General features: G+C 40.6%; 1 protein-coding gene across 1 annotated transcript; it reads left to right on the forward strand.

The window, feature by feature from the left end:
* Window positions 1-304: 304 nt before the first annotated feature.
* Window positions 305-19,761, forward strand: ndufa8 (NADH:ubiquinone oxidoreductase subunit A8). Its single transcript, XM_055875098.1, has 4 exons — window positions 305-485; window positions 969-1,132; window positions 11,715-11,880; window positions 19,272-19,761. Exons 1-4 carry the CDS (start codon window positions 435-437, stop codon window positions 19,407-19,409), a joined length of 519 nt encoding a protein of 172 aa, XP_055731073.1. The 5' UTR covers window positions 305-434; the 3' UTR covers window positions 19,410-19,761.
* The last annotated feature ends 302 nt before the right edge of the window (window positions 19,762-20,063 follow it).

A 20,063-nucleotide genomic window follows, 5' to 3' on the forward strand; every position in this document is an offset into this window, starting at 1 on the left:
AAGCAATTTCTGCAACTAGGCCTGCAGGGTGTTTGTTTGACAACGTCGCCGTGGAAACGGTGAAGCTAGGGTTGTGTCTTTTTGATTATTTCACCATTTGCATGTAGTTTATTATGCTAAAAGAAGCCGAGCATGTTATCTCTTGTCTGAGAAAAAAACTAGGCTTGTGAACACAATACTTGAGACAATGCAAATTGCTCTAAAAATCGAGAAAAGAGAATAACTGGCTCACATTTTCTCAGTTTTGTGTCGCAAAGAAATTGCGTCACTAAAGTGCAATTGCGTCACTGAAGCGCATTCGAAACCTGCAGACATGCGCAATACACTGACCTTCCTTGTGCGGGTTCGTCCTGTAGATAGACGAGGACCTTGAGTGTGTTGAGGAGTTTATCACTTTATTCTCTCATTTTGATTATTCTAACATAAACCGAACCATGCCGGGTTCGGTGGAGGTTCCCACTTTTAACGACTTAAATGTTGAGGAGGTAAGCACTAATCATAGTATTGAGGAACTGGTTGGCAATGCTAGCTTGCTAGTTAGCTAAATCAGCTGTAATTGCAGCTAGCATAGCACTAGCAGGCTGGGAACCGGTAGTTATAACGTTTTCTAAATAGGCTACTACTGTACTGGCTTTCCAACAGGTTTAGTAGCTAGGTTTCGTGTGCTAGCTTTTGTGGTGATTGGAAAGTATTGTATACGCATAGCTAGATTGCGATAAGATCTGGGTAGAATGTTTGCTCGAGTTTGGAACATACAAACACAGCTGTCTCTTAACATACCCAGGGTTGTTGGCCATACCCTACAGTGCAAGATAAGCTAACAAGCTAGCGTGTTGTTGTGGAATTATTTTGCAATCGGTCACTAGATTAGGCTGTTAATGTTTGATATTGAAGTAGGCTAGACGTGTCTAAATACGGTATGTGTGTTTGTGTTAAATAGTGTCATTTCTTCCCTTGCTCATGTGTAGATCAGTGTGTCATCTGCGGTGTTGAAGGGAGCTGCCCACCACTACGGCTCTCAGTGTGACAAGGCCAACAAGGAGTTCATGCTCTGTCGCTGGGAGGAGAAGGACCCAAGAAAGTGTCTGAACGAAGGGAGGAAAGTCAACGAGTGTGCTCTTAACTTCTTCAGGTAGGCAATCATAGTGTTGAGTGACTTCGCACCCAAAGTGATAAAGGTAGGTCTGTTTTAACTTGAGCAACTTCCAGACTGTTTTAGTGTCATTAAAGAACCAGTGATCGTTGTGATGCGATTTTAAGCCTCAGTGTGTTTAAAAAAAAAAGAAAAGATGTGAACCCCAGTGTCAGGGTGTATGTTTCTGAATGAAACTGCGGATCCATATTCAGCTCTCTTATCTCTACAATGGCGTGCTAATCTTTGAGGTCTGCTGTTTTGATTTTATCGTTTTTTGAACCGCTTTGTTTTCATCCAATGAAACTCTCAACCAGGGTGTTTTGACATGAACTTATTCACCGTTGTAAAGGCAACGTGTATGTTATGTTTGGGTTAAACTTAGCACATGTTTACCTTTCCACTTCTGTTCTGCAACTGACCAACAAGAGTCAAGAGAGGGAGGCTGTAGCTATAGGATAACTGTAGGCTGCTGTTTCTCTGTCATAATTGCGATATAGATGGAAGTGGTCTGCCTGGGTTGTCTCACTGTCGGGCATGGTGTCTGTGTTTACATAAGGCTGCTGTGCACTAATAACACTACCGGACGAGTGTGCACGTGCGTGCACACACCTCTGCAGTGACTGGTAGCTGTCACTGAATGGGGCAGGGCTTGAGATGCAGGCTCTCTCTGTGTCAGGTCCACAAAGAGCACCACTTCCAAAGCAGGAACCAATAAACAGTTCTGGTCCCAGATGTAAACATAGGGTTTCTGAGAATGGTAATGCATGTAATTATTGTAATGGTGCCAGATTTGACAAACTTATAATTACACCTGATTGTTTAGGCTTTGGAGGTCCTACACCCACCTCAAAGTTGTAGTTTACTCGCATTGCAAATGTAAATAATCCTAGGCGTAGCTAGATAGTAGTACATGCATCTGGAACGTCTTTTAACAAAATCTGGTTCCATTATTATAATATTATGAACCCACTTGTTAATTCCTCAATAAGAAAGTCAACGCATGTGCTTGGAAAGGGATACATTTAGAACTCACTCTAGTTGCCTGGGTGCGATGGAGTTGCCGGAGTTTGATTTGGGATATACGTCAGTGGCCTATTCTACTGATAGGAGCAACAGGCTTAAAGAGCAACTGAACTCGCCGATTGCCACGTGTTTTTTTCTGTTGCTCATGAGAAAAACGAGATTTCAGTCTTGGAGCAGAGTTTTCCGTTAGCCGGTTATAGCCCGCTTTTGGCCGCATTTTTTAAAATAGAAAAGCTGGTAAATAAAATTAGCACTGGCCAATTGTCTGGGCGAAGAAGAAAAATCTCATTGTGAAATAATTATTTTATAGCCTATTCATTTATGTAAATACCAGTCGATAGAAAATTCATTTGACTTGTCATGCTTATAGGTTAATTTGCATAATTTAGTGGAATTAAATTAGCATGTCTGTGCAGTATATATTTGTTATGTATCTTGTTTATCATACAGATACAGAGCCTAGTTTCAGCAGAGATGCTACAGCATCTAAAACAGCAAATACATAGATAACGGAAGGCAGGCTCTTCCAGCGTGTCACACACCACTTTTAAATGAGCTGGAGGCAGTATGCATTTTGAAAACATATACTTAATTGTTTGAAACCTAAATGTTTTACTTTTACTACTTATTATGAGGCCTGTCTTGCCTTGCTTCAAAGTAGCCTAACCAAAATCAGCCATATACAGTGAGTATAGAAAGTCACCTCCCCCTTTCAAAACACATAAAATATACTTTTTCTGGCTTTATTTACACACAGTAACCCACAATATCCAAGTCGTCACCCCCCCCCCCCCCCCCCCCTTTAGAATTGCAATTGCAAACCTGCTGAGGTATAACCAACCACCTTCCAGGGTGGAAGCACATTGTTGATTCCGAGGCCAGGTGGCAAAAGGTGCTGTGGTCAGATGAGACCAAAATTGAACTTTTTGGCCTGAATGCAAAACGATATGTCTGGAGAAAACCCAATACATCTTTCCAACCAAAGAACACCATGCCTACAGTAAAGCACGACGCTGGCAGCATCCTGTTGTGGGGGTGTTTCTCTGCAGCAGGGACTGGAGCACTTATCAGGATAAAAGGGAAAATGGACAGTGCAAAATACTTACAGATTATTGAGGAGAACCTGCATCCCTCAGCCAGGAAGTTGAAAATGGGAAGATGGTTCACGTTTCAACATGACAATGACCCAAGGCACACCGCCAAAGCAACCGTACAGTGGCTGAAGGACAAGAAGGTGAATGTCCTTGAGTGGCCTAGTCAGAGCCCCGACCTAAATCCCATCTAGAATCTGTGGAATGACTTGAAGAGTGCAGTCCATGAGCGGTCACCATGCAATTTGACTGAGCTTGAACAATTCTGCAAGGAAGAATGGGCAAATATTGGAGTCTGGTTGTGCAAAGTTAGTAGAGACGTAGGCACAATCCTAGTCATGTTAGCAACCCATGCTAGTTGTTGCATATTAGATATCCCCTCTGGAAAAATGTCTAATGGATATTTTTCATTCTGTCACATGAAACCTCTTGCATGTGTGGTGTGCTTTTGGCAACTTTCCCGGTAATTGCCTTATGGAACGAACATTCACACAGCCTACTGCCTTGTGCACACTGCTGCACTTATAATGTGATGAAATTGTTAATCAACATTTTAAGCTATATACATACACACGCACACAAGTTTGGGGTCACTTAGAAATGACCTTGTTTTCCATGAAAACATGCATGAAATGAGATGCAAAATGAATAGGAAATATACTTAAGACGTTGACAAGGTTATAAATAATGATTTTTAATCATTGCTTTAGTCAAAGAATCCTCCATTTGCAGCAATTACAGCCTTGCAGACCTTTGAAATTCTAGTTGTTGATTTGTTGAGGTAATCTGAAGAGATTTCACCCCATGCTTCCTGAAGCACCTCCCACAAGTTGGATTGGCTTGATGGGCACTTCTTACGTACCATCGGCCAAGCTGCTCCCACTACAGCTCAATAGGGTTGAGATCCGGTGACTGTGTTGGCCACTACATTATAGACAGAATACCAGCTGACTCCTTCTTCCCTAAATAGTTCTTGCATAGTTTGGAGCTGTGCTTTGGGTCATTGTCCTGTTGTAGGAGGAAATTGGCTCCAATTAAGCGCCGTCCACAAGGTATGGCATGGCGTTGCAAAATGGAGTGATAGTCTTCCTTCTTCAAGATCCCTTTTACTCTGTACAAATCTCCCACTTTACCACCACCAAAACACCCCCAGACCATCACATTGCCTCCACTGTGATTGACAGATGGCGTCCAGCACTCCTCCAGCATCTTTTCATTTTTTCTGCGTCTCACGAATATTCTTCTTTGTGATCCGAACACCTCAACTTAGATTTGTCTGTCCATAACACTTTTTTCCAATCTTCCTCTGTCCAATGTCTGTGTTATTTTGCCCATCTTAATCTTTTCTTTTTATTGGCCAGTCAGAAATATGGCTTTTTCTTTGCAAATCTGCCTAGAAGGCCAGCATTCCGGAGTCGCCTCTTCACTGTTGACGTTGAGGCTGGTGTTTTGCGGGTACTATTTAATGAAGCTGCCAGTTGAGGACTTGTGAGGCATCTGTTTCTCAAACCAGATACTCTAATGTACTTGTTCTCTTGCTCAGTTGTGCACCGGGGCATCCCACTCCTCTTTCTATTCTGGTTTGAGCCAGTTTGCACTGTTCTGTGAAGGGAGTAGTACACAGCGTTGTACGAGATCTTCAGTTTCTTGGCAATTTCTCGCATGGAATAGCCTTCATTTCTCAGAACAAGCAGAGACTGATGAGTTTCAGAAGAAAGTTCTTTGTTTCTGGCCATTTGAGCCTGTAATCGAACCCACAAATGCTGATGCTCCAGATACTCAACTAGTCTAAGGAAGGCCAGTTCTATTGCTTCTTTAATCAGAACCTCAGTTTTCAGCTATGCTAACATAATTGTAAAAGCATTGTCTAATGATCAGTTAGCCTTTTTAAAATGATAAACTTGGATTAGCTAACACAACGTGCCATTGGAACACAGGAGTGATGTTTGCTGATAATTGGTCTCTACGCCCATGTAAATATTCCATAAAAAATCTGCCTTTTCCAGCTACACTAGTCATTTACGACATTAACAATGTCTACACTGTTCTTCTTATCAATTTGATCTTATTTTAATGGATTATTATTATAATATTTTTTTCAAAAACAAGGACTTTTCTAAGTGACCCCAAACTTTTGAACAGTAGTGTATAATATTCAACAATTGTCCCATAGCCTATTCCAAAACGGATTATTTCTTTCTCGACAAGCTGACCATCCTCGACTTGCATGTTCTGTTAATATTAATTACCATAATCTAAATGTGATTTGTCATTCTGAGCACTGTGGATGGATGCCCTAATCAGGTTATACACCCAATGCATATGGGTCTGGTAGATTTCTCAAATGTCCGGTAAATGAAAATGCTGCCAGTCAGAGGTCTGGTGCCACATTTTCCTAATGAAAACCCTGTCTTAGAGGTGTGTTTCCTGACCGATTCCGCGTTTGGTTAATGATGTTTGTCCTCCATGAGACACTGTAGACGCAGAAGCCTATTTCACTTCCTCAAAGTCTCCAAAATGAAGATAACTCAAAAAATCTAGTTGCGCAATTTTACGTCTAAGGTGTTTGGTGCAGTATTTCTCAAGCAAAATGTAGATTTCCGCCTAAATAGACATACCCAAAAGTAACTGCTATTCATGTGTAATTCCATGAATCTGACATGCCAGAACTTGGTATATTTAGAAAGAAGACATCTTGGAGATTGAGGAAAAGATCAGAAGATAGAGAGGAGTTATATCGTTCAGAATACACAAGATCAAGCACACACAAGTAACTTATTTATTTTGAAAGTCATCTTTCATTTACAAGCTATTAGTGAATTATTGATGCCCAAAGCTGGAAACACATCAGATGGCTTCCACAACGTGAACACTTATCAGAAGAAAATGGGATTGATAGACCTAACTAGAAATGGGCCGATGTTTTAGTAAGTGGTGTCAGGTGTGGTCACGGGACGTTTCCAAGTGTCCCTAAACCTCTCCAAACAGTCTGCACTGTTTTTGCACACTGGATGTGTCTACATGTTACTGTTCACTATAAAACATCTACAACAAACTCTCTCAAACGTGGTGGTGTCGGGGGACATACAGGGGATATCCTGAACGTTTAGCCGAGGCATATCCAATGTATTGGTCCCACATACAAATGAAATGTTTACAATATAAAAGCAACAGAAAGATATAGATATCTACATCTTATCAAACACAAACTTGGTTACACACATGTCCTTCACTAAAAAAGGTGCAAAAATAGAAATAAACTATTTACAAATGGCATTCGTGTTCGTTTTACATCCCAGGTGTAGATGATTAGACTTCACTTTCACCGTAGCTTGTGCATGTCATGATAGTCTTTGAAGCAGTCCCTCTCTGCCAGGAAACAAAAAGCGAACTGACATTTTGGACTGGAGGTCTGGCATTTCACCCCCCCCGTGTTTTGTGCAATGCTTGCAGTTCTTCCTTTTGACATGTGTTGGATAGTGGCGCTCACCCTGAGTGGGGGGGGTCTTGTGATGGTTGTGAGGTTGCGTTGGGCCCCAAAGCAGCCATTTCCAACACCAGCTGTCCCGAAAGGCCAACTGGGAGAGAGGGGTTTGACCTTTAGCTTTGGCCATCTGCTTGTGGAGAATGAAAGCATTTACTGAAGCAATGTCTACAACGTGGTTAAAAAGTCTTATTTAAAAAAATATATAAATATTTCACCTTTTATTTAACCAGGTAGGCCAGTTGAGAACAAGTTCTCATTTACAACTGCGACCTGGCCAAGATAAATCAAAGCAGTGCGACACAAACAACAATACAGAGTTACACATGGAATAAACAAACGTACAGTCAATAAAACAATAGAAAAAGTCTATATAGAGTGTGTGCAAATGGCGTGAGGAGGTAAGGCAATAAATAGGCCATAGTAGTGAAGTTCTACATTTTGTTACTTTACAGCCTTATTCTAAAATCAATTAAATACAGTAAAATTCTCACCATTCTGCACATAAGACAAACTGAAAACAGGTTTTTAGAAATGTTTGCTATTATATAAAAAATTAAAACAGAAATATCTTATTTACATATGTATTCAGACCCTTTACTATGAGACTCGAAATTGAGCTCAGGTGCATCCTATTGCCATTGATCATCCTTGATGTTTCTACAACTTGATTGGAGTCCACCTGTGGTAAATTCAATTGATTGGACATGATTTGGAAAGGCACACACCTGTCTATATAAGGTTCCACAGTTGACAGTGCATGTCATAGCAGAAACCAAGCCATGAGGTCGAAGGAATTGTCCATAAAGCTCAGAGACAGGATTATGTCGAGGCACAGATCTGGGGAAGGGTACCAAAACATTTCTGCAGCATTGAAGATCCCCAAGAACACAGTGGCCTCCATCATTCTTAAATGGAAGAAGTTTGGATCCACCAAGACTACGTAGAGCTGGCCACCCTGCCAAACTTAGCAAGGAGAAGGTCCTTGGTCAGGGAGGTCACCAAGAACCCGATGGTCACTGACAGAGCTCCAGAGTTCCTATGTGGAGATGGGATAACCTTCCAGGAGGACAACCATCTCTGCAGCACTCCACCAATCAGGCCTTTATGGTAGAGTGGCCAGACAGAAGCCACTTCTCAGTTAAAGGCACATGACAGCCCACTTAGGGTTTGCTTAACCTCACCAGTGAAACTGCAGGGCACCAAATTCAAAACAGAAATCCCATAATTAAAATTCCTCAAACATACAAGTATTTTACACCATTTTAACGATACACTTGTTGTAAATCCAGCCACAGTGTCCGATTTCAAAAAGGCTTTACGACTAAAGCACACCAAACGATTATGTTAGGTCAGAGTCAAGTCACAGAAAAACACAGCCATTTTTCCAGCCAAAGAGAGGAGTCACAAAAGCAGAGATAGAGATAAAATTAATCACTAACCTTTGATCTTCATCAGATGACACTCATAGGACTTCATGTTACACAATACATGTATGTTTTGTTCGGTAAAGTTCATATTTATATCCAAAAATCTGTTTACATTGGCACGTTATGTTCAGTAGTTCCAAAACATCCAGTGATTTTGCAGAGATCCACATCAATTTACAGAAATACTCATAATAAACATTGCTGAAAGATACAACTGTTATGCATGGAATTTTAGATCTACTTCTCCTTAATGCAACCGCTGTGTCAGATTTCAAAAAAACTTTACGGAAAAAGCACACCATGCTATAATCTGAGTACAGCGCTCAGACAAAACCAAGCCATACAGATATCCGCCATGTTGTGGAGTCAACAGAAGCCAGAAATAGCATTATAAATATTCACTTACCTTTGATCTTCATCAGAATGCACTCCCAGGAATCCTAGTTCCACAATAAATGTTTGATTTGTTTGATAAAGTTTGATTTGTTTGATTAAGTCCATCATTTATGTCCAAATACCTCCCTTTTGTTTGCGTGTTTAGTACACAATCCAAACTCACGAGGCGCAGGCAAGTCCAGGCAAAAGTTCAGACGAAAGTCATATTACAGTTGGTAGAAACATGTCAAACGAAGTATAGAATCAATCTTTAGGATGTTTTTATCATAAATCTTCAATAATGTTCCAACCGGAGAATTCCTTTGTCTGTAGAAATGCAATGGAACAGAGCTCACTCTCATGTGAACACGCGTGATCAGCTCATGCCACTCTGGCTCTTCTTACTATCCAATCTTGACTGTATGGAGGAACTTAAATGCTTTGAAAGGAATATTGGTTTAAACTAAAATGCAGTTAATAATTTTAGCCTTAACTGATTAAAAAAATTACTGTCTCTAGGCTGTCAAATTGCTATAAATGACACAACTTAAACTTTACAAATGTGCTCAACTGACTTGATTGATATAATGAGAGCAAATTTACAACACATCATCTCATCTTTCATTTAGGGAGAAGAAAAAACTGCTTTGTATTAAATTTAAAATCTTGATCTATACCAGCCATGAATGAACAACAGAAAAGCCATTAGGCTTAGTAAACATTTTTCCAATGACTCTAGATGGCTGGGTTACAATATGACTGCCCATTTACAATTTTAACATTTGGGTGAGGTTTTTCTTCACAAAGAGGACCTGCTCGGCTTTGTCACGAGAGTCTGTTTCTTTTTTCGTCTACAATGTGTGAAGCTGCACTGAAAAGGCGCTCACTGTCATCCCTAGTACAGGGAGCACCAAGATACTTGCGCAAAGCTTTAGCTAGGATGGGGAAACTTCTCTAGTGTCCAAGTGCATTCCTGGGAATAGTAGGTTCTGTCAGGTATCCTAGTATCTGCAAATAATGGGGGGGTTAGTACATTTAATACAACATATTATTTTTGCATTCCAAAGAATCATTAGGCATAGATCAGCATTAGCAAATGTTGGCCGATGTAGTGGCAGAAAATGAAAATACAACGCCTCTCTCACAGAGATACACACTCTGACCAAAAGTTACTTTGTTGGCATTTACGTATGTCCCCATTACCAGTAAAACATAATCAAAACCTATTTCTTTCACTTACTTGCTGTTTTGTTCTTTTGTTCAGTCGCTTCATGCAGGATTTCATCACGCATGTCAAGCAGTGACGTTTTGTTCCTGTCTGTCTGTGGCCTCTTCTGTCATGGGTCCTCTTCTTCGGTGCGCACTGTCACTGTGTCCATTTCCATCTTGTCCAGCTGTGTCTGTTAACATTTCACGTAAACCCTGTTTCTTGTCTACATCGGCGTAGCGGTCCTTGTACCTAGCATCGAGCATGGTGGCGTCACAGTAAAGAGGCTCAGAGAGAATGTCCCCAAATCGCTTGTTCACGGCGTCTAGTAGAGTACTTTTGCAAGTTTTAACCCCGCGGTCTGTGTCGGAAGTTTTGTTGAGCAGGTGTTTCAATGCCATGACAGAGGGTATCACGTCTGCTGCAGATGCAGTTGAAGAGCTTTTTCTCGAGTCAGTTGTTCGAATGGAGCTAAAAGTGTGTTCATGTTTTCAATGAGATTCCACTGGTTTGTACTGATTGTTGCAGGTAACTCAGTCAGCTGCGTACACGCCAAGCACTCGTTTTTGTTCCAGCATGCTCTCCATCTTGTAAAAAGTACTGTTCCATCTGGTGGAAACGTCTTGCTTAAGCCTTTTTATTTGCACTCCAAGCTGCTCCTGTGTTGCTTGCAGGTGGCTGTATGCTTCTGTGAGTGTTTAAAATGACCCACTGTCTTCCTACCTGTTGCCACTATGTCAGATATTCTGCGTTGGGCCAAAACACCTTAGTTCACAGCCAGTTGCAGCGTGTGTGCCATGCATGGCAAACTGGCGACCCCGCAATCTTCAAAAGCTTTTGTCATGTTACGTGCATTGTCACGTAGCACAGCGTGTACTTTGTTCTTGGGGATTTTCCAAGTTTCAAACATTTTCTCAAATGCCATTGAAATGGCAGCAACGGTATGGGAACCAGCACATTCTTGAGCATGCAATATGGCTTTCCTCAATACGAAATCCTCGGCGACCCACTGTGCTGTCAGACTCGCCATGCTCATGGGGCTGAGCAAATTTCAGTCGTAAAGCTAATAGCAGTGACGCCCATAGCAAGTAGCTCGTGGATGTGCGATTCAACAAGACTGTGTAACTCCGGTAGGGCAACATCTGAAAAATAGCGCCTACTTGGTAGTGTGTACCGGGGCTCGAAAGCCAACCTCATCCACAACAGAGAACGGTTGATTGTCAAGGGCAATGAATTCCATTATTTTGGCAGTAATGGATTTCGCCTTTGAGTTGTCTCACTGAAATGTTCTTACTCTTTCAAATGACTGCTGGACTTGAACTTGTTTAGTTGTTGGAAGTGTGCACTTAGTTTTTTCTCCTTTTGTTCCAAGTAGTCGCTGAACGTCTGGGGGTCATGCACTTTCAAATTAGTAATTAGGTTTGTGGCATTGAAAGATTTCCCTTTCTCCCCTCAGGAAATAATAGCAGCACAAACGTTACATATGGCCTTTTTGTTATCTTCCTTTGAAACTTCAAAATAGATCCACACCGCAGACCTTGTGGGCTAGGTTAGGAATGCTGTGTTGCACGTTTAGGGCTGTATTTTTCTTCATTATGGCGTCATTATGTCACCTACCTACGCTATATAGGTATGCACTTCAGCTTTAACATCGGCGTTAAACTAGACATCGGGCCGATGTTGGCATTTCTGGCTAATATTGACCGATTCTGATATTCTCGCCGACTATATCGTGCATCCCTAGTCTGAACACTTTTCAAAGGCACTGTACAATGTAGTCAAATGACACTAGAACAACCGTTAATGACTCACCGATGCCACATAGGCCGTTTACAAAGAGATCCGTTCCTTTTTAAAGGGAGTCACTCTTAGTAATTAAGTCAACAGCTGCCTGGGGAAGTGATTGTCTGAGTTGTCACCTTTAAAAAAAAATGTCCTTAACAAATGCTTGCTTCAATTTTTCCTCCAGGCAGATAAAAGGAAGCTGTGCTGAGTCCTTCACAGAGTATTGGACCTGCCTGGACTACTCCAACCTGGCGGAGCTGCGTCAATGCCGCAAGCAGCAGCAGGCCTTTGACAGCTGTGTGCTGGACAAGCTTGGCTGGGAGAGACCCAACCTGGGAGAACTGTCCAAGGTGAGTCCCCCGGAGGCATAATGCCTGCAGCTTTACTGCCTCGCAGTATAGTTCTGGGCATTTAAAAGTTACTTGACCGTAACATCCGGTATGTCGTTTAATGTAACAAACTCTCATAGGGTGACGTCAAGCCCCAAGTTCATTAGCAATCATTTTAATGATTAATCCCGACAAGATCTGGGATTAAAAAGGTGGCTTGTTTGCTAGCTAGTTAGCAAACGTTTTCATTTCTGTGCAACAGTTTCTGTTAGAGACAGCTGCTTGTACGTCCCAAACAGAGACTGTTAGCTATACCCTACAGTGCAAGATAAGCTAGCTAGCGTGTTGTAGATTTCTTTTTTTTTTTGGAATGTGACAAACTATCATAGGGTGACACCAAGCCCCAAGTTCACTAGCAATAATTTAACAATAACCTTTGTAATGAAAGAGATTTCTGATTATATTATGCCCCTGACGTGCAACAGTTAATCCTCTTTGAAGTATTTTTAGCTTTTGAATGACCAGCTGTATACTACGGTGTACTTGCCTTTTCAGTCCTCCAGCAGTGTTAAAGGGATACTACGAGAGTTTGACATTTAGATCGTTTTTTTTTTTTTTTACTTACCCAGAGTCAGCCAGACTTAAAAAGCTACACATATTTTATAAATTCGTTAATTTTACTGATAATAGAAATCGCAAGTATCTGTGAGCGCACGGGCAGCGCCATTGAGACGGATACATCGTTGCGACAACGGGACAGAATGAGGAAGTGGGTAGAATCTAGTATCAGTCAAATTTACACATTTATTAACTATTGAGTGATCAATCACTCAGCTTTGGAGTAGATTTTATTTTATTTTATTGAGATCTCCATTAGCCGACGCCAATGGCAGCACCTAGGCTAGTTCTGGGCATTAGGAATGCCGTGTTGCACGTTTAGCGCTGTATTTTTTGTGGCGTCATTACGTTATCCTGGGGTATTTGGAAATAGCCACGGGATGTTTTTTTTTTATTACTGTCAGCATTTTTTTATTTTAATATTTGTAGCTACTTTTTAAGTAAATACATGCAGTCAACATGTGCAATACGTTAGGAGATAAAGATCACGTACTTCATTTTACCTGTCACCAAATTTTTCTTTGTGAACCTTACTGGTAAGTCCCCAGTCAGATGGTGTTTGTTTACAAGGACACAACAATGAGAGTCCGGAGCCTTTTGAGTCACTCACTGTTGTACAGCACATACCAAAAATCTAAATCAAATCAAATTTATTAGTCACATACACATGGTTAGCAGATGTTAATGCGAGTGTAGCGAAAGGCTTGTGCTTCTAGTTCCGACAATGCAGTAATAACAACAAGTAATCTAACCTAACAATTCCACAACTACTACCTTATACACGCAAGTGTAAAGGGATAAAGAATATGTACATAAAGATATATGAATGAGTGATGGTACAGAACGGCATAGGCAAGATGCAGTACATGGTATAGAGTACGGTATATACCTATGAGATGAGTACTGTAGGGTATGTAAACATAAAGTGGCATAGTATAAAGTGGCTAGTGGTCCATGTATTACATAAGATGGCAAGATGCAGTAGATGATAGAGTACAGTATATACATATACATAAGAGATGTGTAATGTAGGGTATGTAAACATTATATTAGGTGGCATTGTTTAAAGTGGCTGGTGGTACGTTTCTACATAATTTCCATCAATTCCCATTTTTAAAGTGGCTGGAGTTGAGTCAGTATGTTGGCAGCGGCCGCTAAATGTTAGTGGTGGCTGTTTAACAGTCTGATGGCCTTGAGATAGAAGCTGTTTTTCAGTCTCTCGGTCCCTGCATTGATGCGCCTGTACTGACCTCGCCTTCTGGATGATAGCGGGGTGAACAGGCAGTGGCTTGGGTGGTTGTTGTCCTTGATGATCTTTATGGCCTTCCTGTGACATCGGGTGGTGTAGGTGTCCTGGAGGGCAGGTAGTTTGCCCCGGGTGATGCGTACCAGGTGATCTAGTTACAGTATGGAATTCACAGCTAATTGTTTGCCAGCTAGGTATCTTATAACTATTAAGTTAACTGTCTAAAATGTGATAAATGCTCTGCTGTTGTGCATTTGGTGTGCTAATTTAGTAGCTAGTTAGCTATCTAGCTAAGCGGTTAGCTTCTTCCAAAATCAAACTTTGTCCGACACATAACGAAAATACATTACTAGGGTGTAAGGGATCAAAATTAAACTGTGGTTTTGGTGTTTTACTTTGTATTCCATGTTATAGAAAAGCTTCTCAGGAACACAGATCATTTATTTCATGGGGATAGGCCTTACCGTTGTTGGGGTTTTATTTTAAAGTCATCGGAAAAGTTCAGAGAGGTCGCAGACTGGTCAATGTTAACCTTTCACGAGTATCTACCCCGGATCCGGGATCACCCCCCACCCCCCCCACACTGATTAGCATCGCTAGCATAGCGTCACAATTAAATAGTAGCATCTAAATATCATTAAATCACAAGTCCAAGACACCTAATGAAAGATACAGATCCTGTGAATAAAGCCACCATTTCAGATTTTTAAAATGTTTTACAGGGAAGACACAATATGTAAATCTATTAGCTAAACACGTTAGCAAAAATCACAATTTTTCTTTTCCACCATTTTCTCTCAACATCAGTAGCTATCACCAATTCGGCTAAACTAAGATATTGATAGCCACTAACCAAGAAAAAACCTCATCAGATGACAGTCTGATAACATATTTATGGTATAGGATAGGTTTTGTTAGAAAAATTTGCATATTTCAGGTATAAATCATAGTTTGCCATTGCAGCCAGCATCACAAATCTCACCAAAGCTCCTAGAATTACTAGAGACAGCAACTTGTATTACCAATTTACTCATCATAAAACATTTCTTAAAAATACACAGCACATAGCAATGGACAGACACAGATCTTGTGAATTCAGACAACATTTCAGATTTTCTAAGTGTTTTACGGCGAAAACACAATAAATCGTTATATTAGCATACCACATACGCAAACGTTACCCGAGCACTGATTCTAGCCAAAGAGAGCGATATCATCGCCAAAATATATTAATTTTTTCACTAACCTTCTCAGAATTCTTCAGATGACACTCCTGTAACATCATATTACAACATACATATACAGTTTGTTCGAAAATGTGCATATTTAGCCACCAAAATCATGGTTAGACAATGACAAAAGTTGCCCAGCTGGTCAGACAATGTCGTGCGCCATATTAGACAGTGATCTAGTCGTATACATAAATACTCATAAACGTGACTAAAAAATATAGGGTGGACAGCGATTGATAGACAATTTAATTCTTAATACAATCGCTGATTTACATTTTTTAAATTATCCTTACTTTTCAATACAGTTTGCGCCAAGCGAAGCTACGTCTAAAAAGATGGCGTCATAAGCCATTAACATTTTTCGACAGAAACACGATTTATCATAATAAATTGTTCCTACTTTGAGCTGTTCTTCCATCAGAATCTTGTGCAAAGAATCCTTTCTTGGGTCTAATCTTCTTTTGGTCGAAAGATGTCCACTTGTCCGTCGAAATGCCCACTAACGTACGACCGGGACCCCGAAATGTGCCCAGCGCGTCAAAGTGCACAACAAAGCAATGCCTCAAAATCGCACTAAAAGGATATAAATTGCTATACAACGGTTCAAATTAACTACCTTATGATGCTGTTAACACCTATAACGGGTAAAAACATGACAGGAGAAATATTACTGCCTACACTAATGTTTGGAAAAAGAGCAGCGCGGTGTCCAACGCGCATCCGGTGCAGCTGGAAAAGAGTTCCTACCTACAGGATTTTTTCATTTATAGTGGCTGTGATTGCGCAATCGATACCATTCAAATCGTCATCACGTAAAGGCATCCAGGGGAAGACGTAAGCAGTGTCCGTATCCTGGTAGCGTTCACAGTGGCCTTTAAACTGACTCCAGATCAGGGGCCAAAATGTGTGAAATCTGACTCCATGTCAGGGAAATTGCTGTAGAATGAGTTCTGTTCCACTCAGAGACAAAATTCCAACGCCTATAGAAACTATAGAGTGTTTTCTATCCAATAATAGTAATAATATGCATATTGTACGAGCAAGAATTTAGTAGGAAGCCGTTTAGTCTGTAATGCAATTATGCTAATGAGAAAACAGCACCCCCTGTAGTCGCAAGAAGTTAATCCCTACTTAAAAATTCTTTCAACACGTTTTGTCCAGTATCTCAAGATAGGGTTGTCATATTGTTATGACATTTTCAGGGCTGGTGTAGAACAGAGTTGATTCGAATAAAAGTAAAAATGTATGAAATTAACTGTGGACCTTTAATATACACGAGGCAGTACAGAATACACAATTACAGTTACACAATTACAATTAAGACCAATAATTAGGGTCGGGTCGTCATATTATTAACAAATCCTTATGCTTTATGCAAAACTGAAAGTTTGTTCGAATTCTACTTTTTACTACTTTATGTAAATGTTAGTGAATTGCAACGTTCCATTCACTTCATTGGGAGATTGATAATTTCTTCGAATTATTTACAATAATATATATATATATCTCACATTTTAACTAGTCAATAATGAGCAGGTGACTTACCCACACAATTATGATTCCACATTTTGGGGAATATTCAGAGGTGGAAACTTTCCGTGGGAATTAACGGGCATATGGGAATTAACGGGATATATGGGGATTAATGGAAATATATGCACATTTTATATTAATACAATTTAAATGTAGATGTTTTTTGCATTGGATATATTTACCATATCATATGGAGACAGAAACATAAACATTTTACCTTATCATAAGTAGACATAATTGCAAATGATTAAATCCTTCCAATAAAAACAAAAAAATTTTTTTACGAATTGAACTTTAATTAAATGAGTTGACTCTTCACATGGGAGGATTTCACTGAACATCAAAAGAAAGGGAATGAGTAGATAAAGCATGTCTGGTTGGAGGGGTGTATGCTGGGCGAAGAACATTCAGACATTTCTTCCAATACACATTGCCTGTGAGCATCAGAGGTGAACCAGTTGCATACACAGCTTGAGCAAGACATTCATCCGCATTTCTCTGACTACGTTCCTCCATTGAGTAAAAAAAGGACCATGAGCTGTTGCTATCGATAAGGTGTCTGATTCATCATTTTCACCTCAAATAGACTTTTGTCAGAGGTTGCTTGTTGTGAGCGCTGAGGGAACTTTATGCACTTGGCCAGATAATTCTGAATCTTTGTTGTGTTTTTCACATATGATTTGGCACAGTATTTGCACATGTACACAGCTTTTCCTTCTACATTAGCTGCAGTGAAATGTTTCCACACATCAGATAGTGCCCGTGGCATTTTCCTGTAAAGATTAGGGGGGAAATTATGTCTTCCATTTCCTAATAATTGCTCCCACAGTTGATTTCTTCAAACCAAGCTGCTTACCTATTTCAGATTCAGTCTTCCCAGCCTGGTGCAGGTCTACAATTTTGTTTCTGGTGTCCTTTGACAGCTCTTTGGTCTTGGCCATAGTGGAGTTTGGAGTGTGACTGTTTGAGGTTGTGGACAGGTGTCTTTTATACTGATAACAAGTTCAAACAGGTGCCATTAATACAGGTAACGAGTGGAGGACAGAGGAGCCTCTTAAAGAAGAAGTTACAGGTCTGTGAGAGCCAGAAATCTTGCTTGTTTGTAGGTGACCAAATACTTATTTTCCACCATAATTTGCGAATAAATTCATAAAAAATCCTACAATGTGATTTTCTGGATTTTGTTTTCTCATTTTGTCTGTCATAGTTGAAGTGTACCTATGATGAAAATTACAGGCCTCTCTCATCTTTGTAAGTGGGAGAACTTACACAATTGGTGGCTGACTAAATACTTTTTTGCCCCACTAAGTTTGGACACCTACTCAAGTTTCTATTTTTTTTTTTTTTTTTTTTTTTACTATTTTCTACATTGTAGAATAATAGTGAAGACATCAAAACTATGAAATAACACATATGGAATCATGTAGTAGCCAAAAAAGTGGTAAACAAATCAAAATATTTATTTTAGATTCTTCAAAGTAGCCACCCTTTGCCTTGATGACAGCTTTGCACACTCTTCACATTCTCTCAACCAGCTTCACCTCGGATAAACTGTTGAAAAACAAATGATAGTCCCTCTAAGCGCAAACCAGATGGGATGGCGTATCGCTGCAGTAAGCTGTGGTAGCCATGCTGGTTAAGTGTGCCTTGAATTCTAAATAAATCACTGACCGTGTCACCAGCAAAGCACCATCACACCTCCTCCATGCTTCAAGGTGGGAACCACACATGCGGAGATCATCCATTCACCTACCCTGCGTCTCAAAAAGACACGGCAGTTGGAACCAAAAATCTCACATTTGCGCTCATCAGACCAAAAGGACAGATTTCCACCAGTGTAATGTGGAAATAATGTACATTGCTCGAGTTTCTTGACCCAAGCAAGTCTCTTCTTCTTATTGGTGTCCTTTAGTAGTGGTTTATTTGCAGCAATTTGACCACGAAGCCTGATTCACACAGTCTCTTCTGAACTGTTGATGTGTCTGTTACTTGAACTTGAACTCCCAAGCATTTATTTGGGCTACAATTTCTGAGGCTGGTAACTCTAACTCTAACTTTATCCTCTGCAGCAGAGGTAACTCTGGGTTTTCCATTCCTGTGGCGGTCCTCATGAGAGCCAGTTTCATCATAGCGCTTGATGGTTTTTGTGACTGCACTTGAAGAAACTTTCAAAGTTCTTGAAAATGTCCAGATTGACTGACCTTCATGTCTTAAAGTAATGATGGACTGTCGTTTCTCTTTGCTCTTTTGAGCTGTTCTTGCCATAATATGGACTTGGTCTTTTACCAAATAGGACTGTCTTCTGTGTACCACCTCTACCTTCTCACAACAACTGAGTGGCTCAAATGGAAAAAAACAAAAGCAAGAGGGGGGGGGGGGGTAGCTATGTTTATTTCCCTACTTTTGAAAGGAGCTGGCTACTGTACCTGGAGACTTCCAGAAATTGTACTAAGCTAACGATATGCTAACTTCAATCATCTCCAAACTGCATGCAGAGATACAATTGCTATCCATGAGTTCGTCTGACTCTGGATAAGTAGAAAAATGACCTAAATCTCAATCCTGCGATATCCCTTTAAGGTTTGGGTAAACTGTACTATCTCACATTTGAAAACAGCTTGAAGCTTGTTGACACGTATTTTAATTGAGCCTATGTACTTGGTTTATGCTTTCTCTTTCAAGCGCAAAAAATTCACTCTACATACTCATAGTAAACAAACCGGCCTTTTTTCTCCCTCATCTTGTCTTTTCTGAAGTTTAAACCCTTATGTGTTTCTTCTCAGGTGACAAAGGTGGACACCTCTCGGCCCCTTCCTGAGAATGCTTACCACTCGAGACCCCGGCCGGAGCCCAACCCTGTCATCGAGGGCCAACTGCAGCCAGCCAAGCACGGCAGTCGACTCTTCTTCTGGAGCTGGTAAAGGAGGTAGTCAGTACTTCCGGGTTGAGTTCCCCTAGGTACAGATCTAAGATCAGCTTCCCCTCCCCGAATCCTAACCTTAACCATTAGTGGGGAGAACGCTAAACTGACCCCAGATCAGCATCTAGGAGCAACTTCACCCAACACCAAGAGGCAGTCCTTCAGAGCCTCATCTTGCCTGCTGTCTCCTCCAGCACACCCACTATCTTCAGACTTCTTCGGACAGGAAGGGACTTCTTTGTGCACCAGCCATCGTACAGCTCTCCAATCCCTATGTTGTAGAAATGTTAAGGATTGAACAAAAAGCAACCTATGTGTTTATTGTTGTGAAATAAAAAAATATTTAATTTAAACTTGTTTAGAAATCTCCTGTCCTGTCTAGTAGTTAGTACATTAAATCACACATTAGATCTGGTCCATTGCACAACTTGGCCTGTATCTAATCACACATCAGTTCATGCAAATGTTGTGCTGAAATGTTTCGTCTTGAGTTTGTTAGAAATAACACAATTAAATTGGTACGAACTGTAGGTAGGAGACACTAAGTGGATTGTGCAGACAGGAACAATGTGTGTCTCCCACTTCAAATCTTGAAGTGTAGTCATCAACTTTGTTGCGTAAGTGTCTTGAGTTCAGGGTCCTGGGAAGACAGCCA

Source organism: Salvelinus fontinalis, chromosome 21 (genome assembly GCF_029448725.1).
Source record: "Salvelinus fontinalis isolate EN_2023a chromosome 21, ASM2944872v1, whole genome shotgun sequence".
In the NCBI taxonomy this organism is placed as follows: Eukaryota; Metazoa; Chordata; class Actinopteri; order Salmoniformes; family Salmonidae; genus Salvelinus; species Salvelinus fontinalis.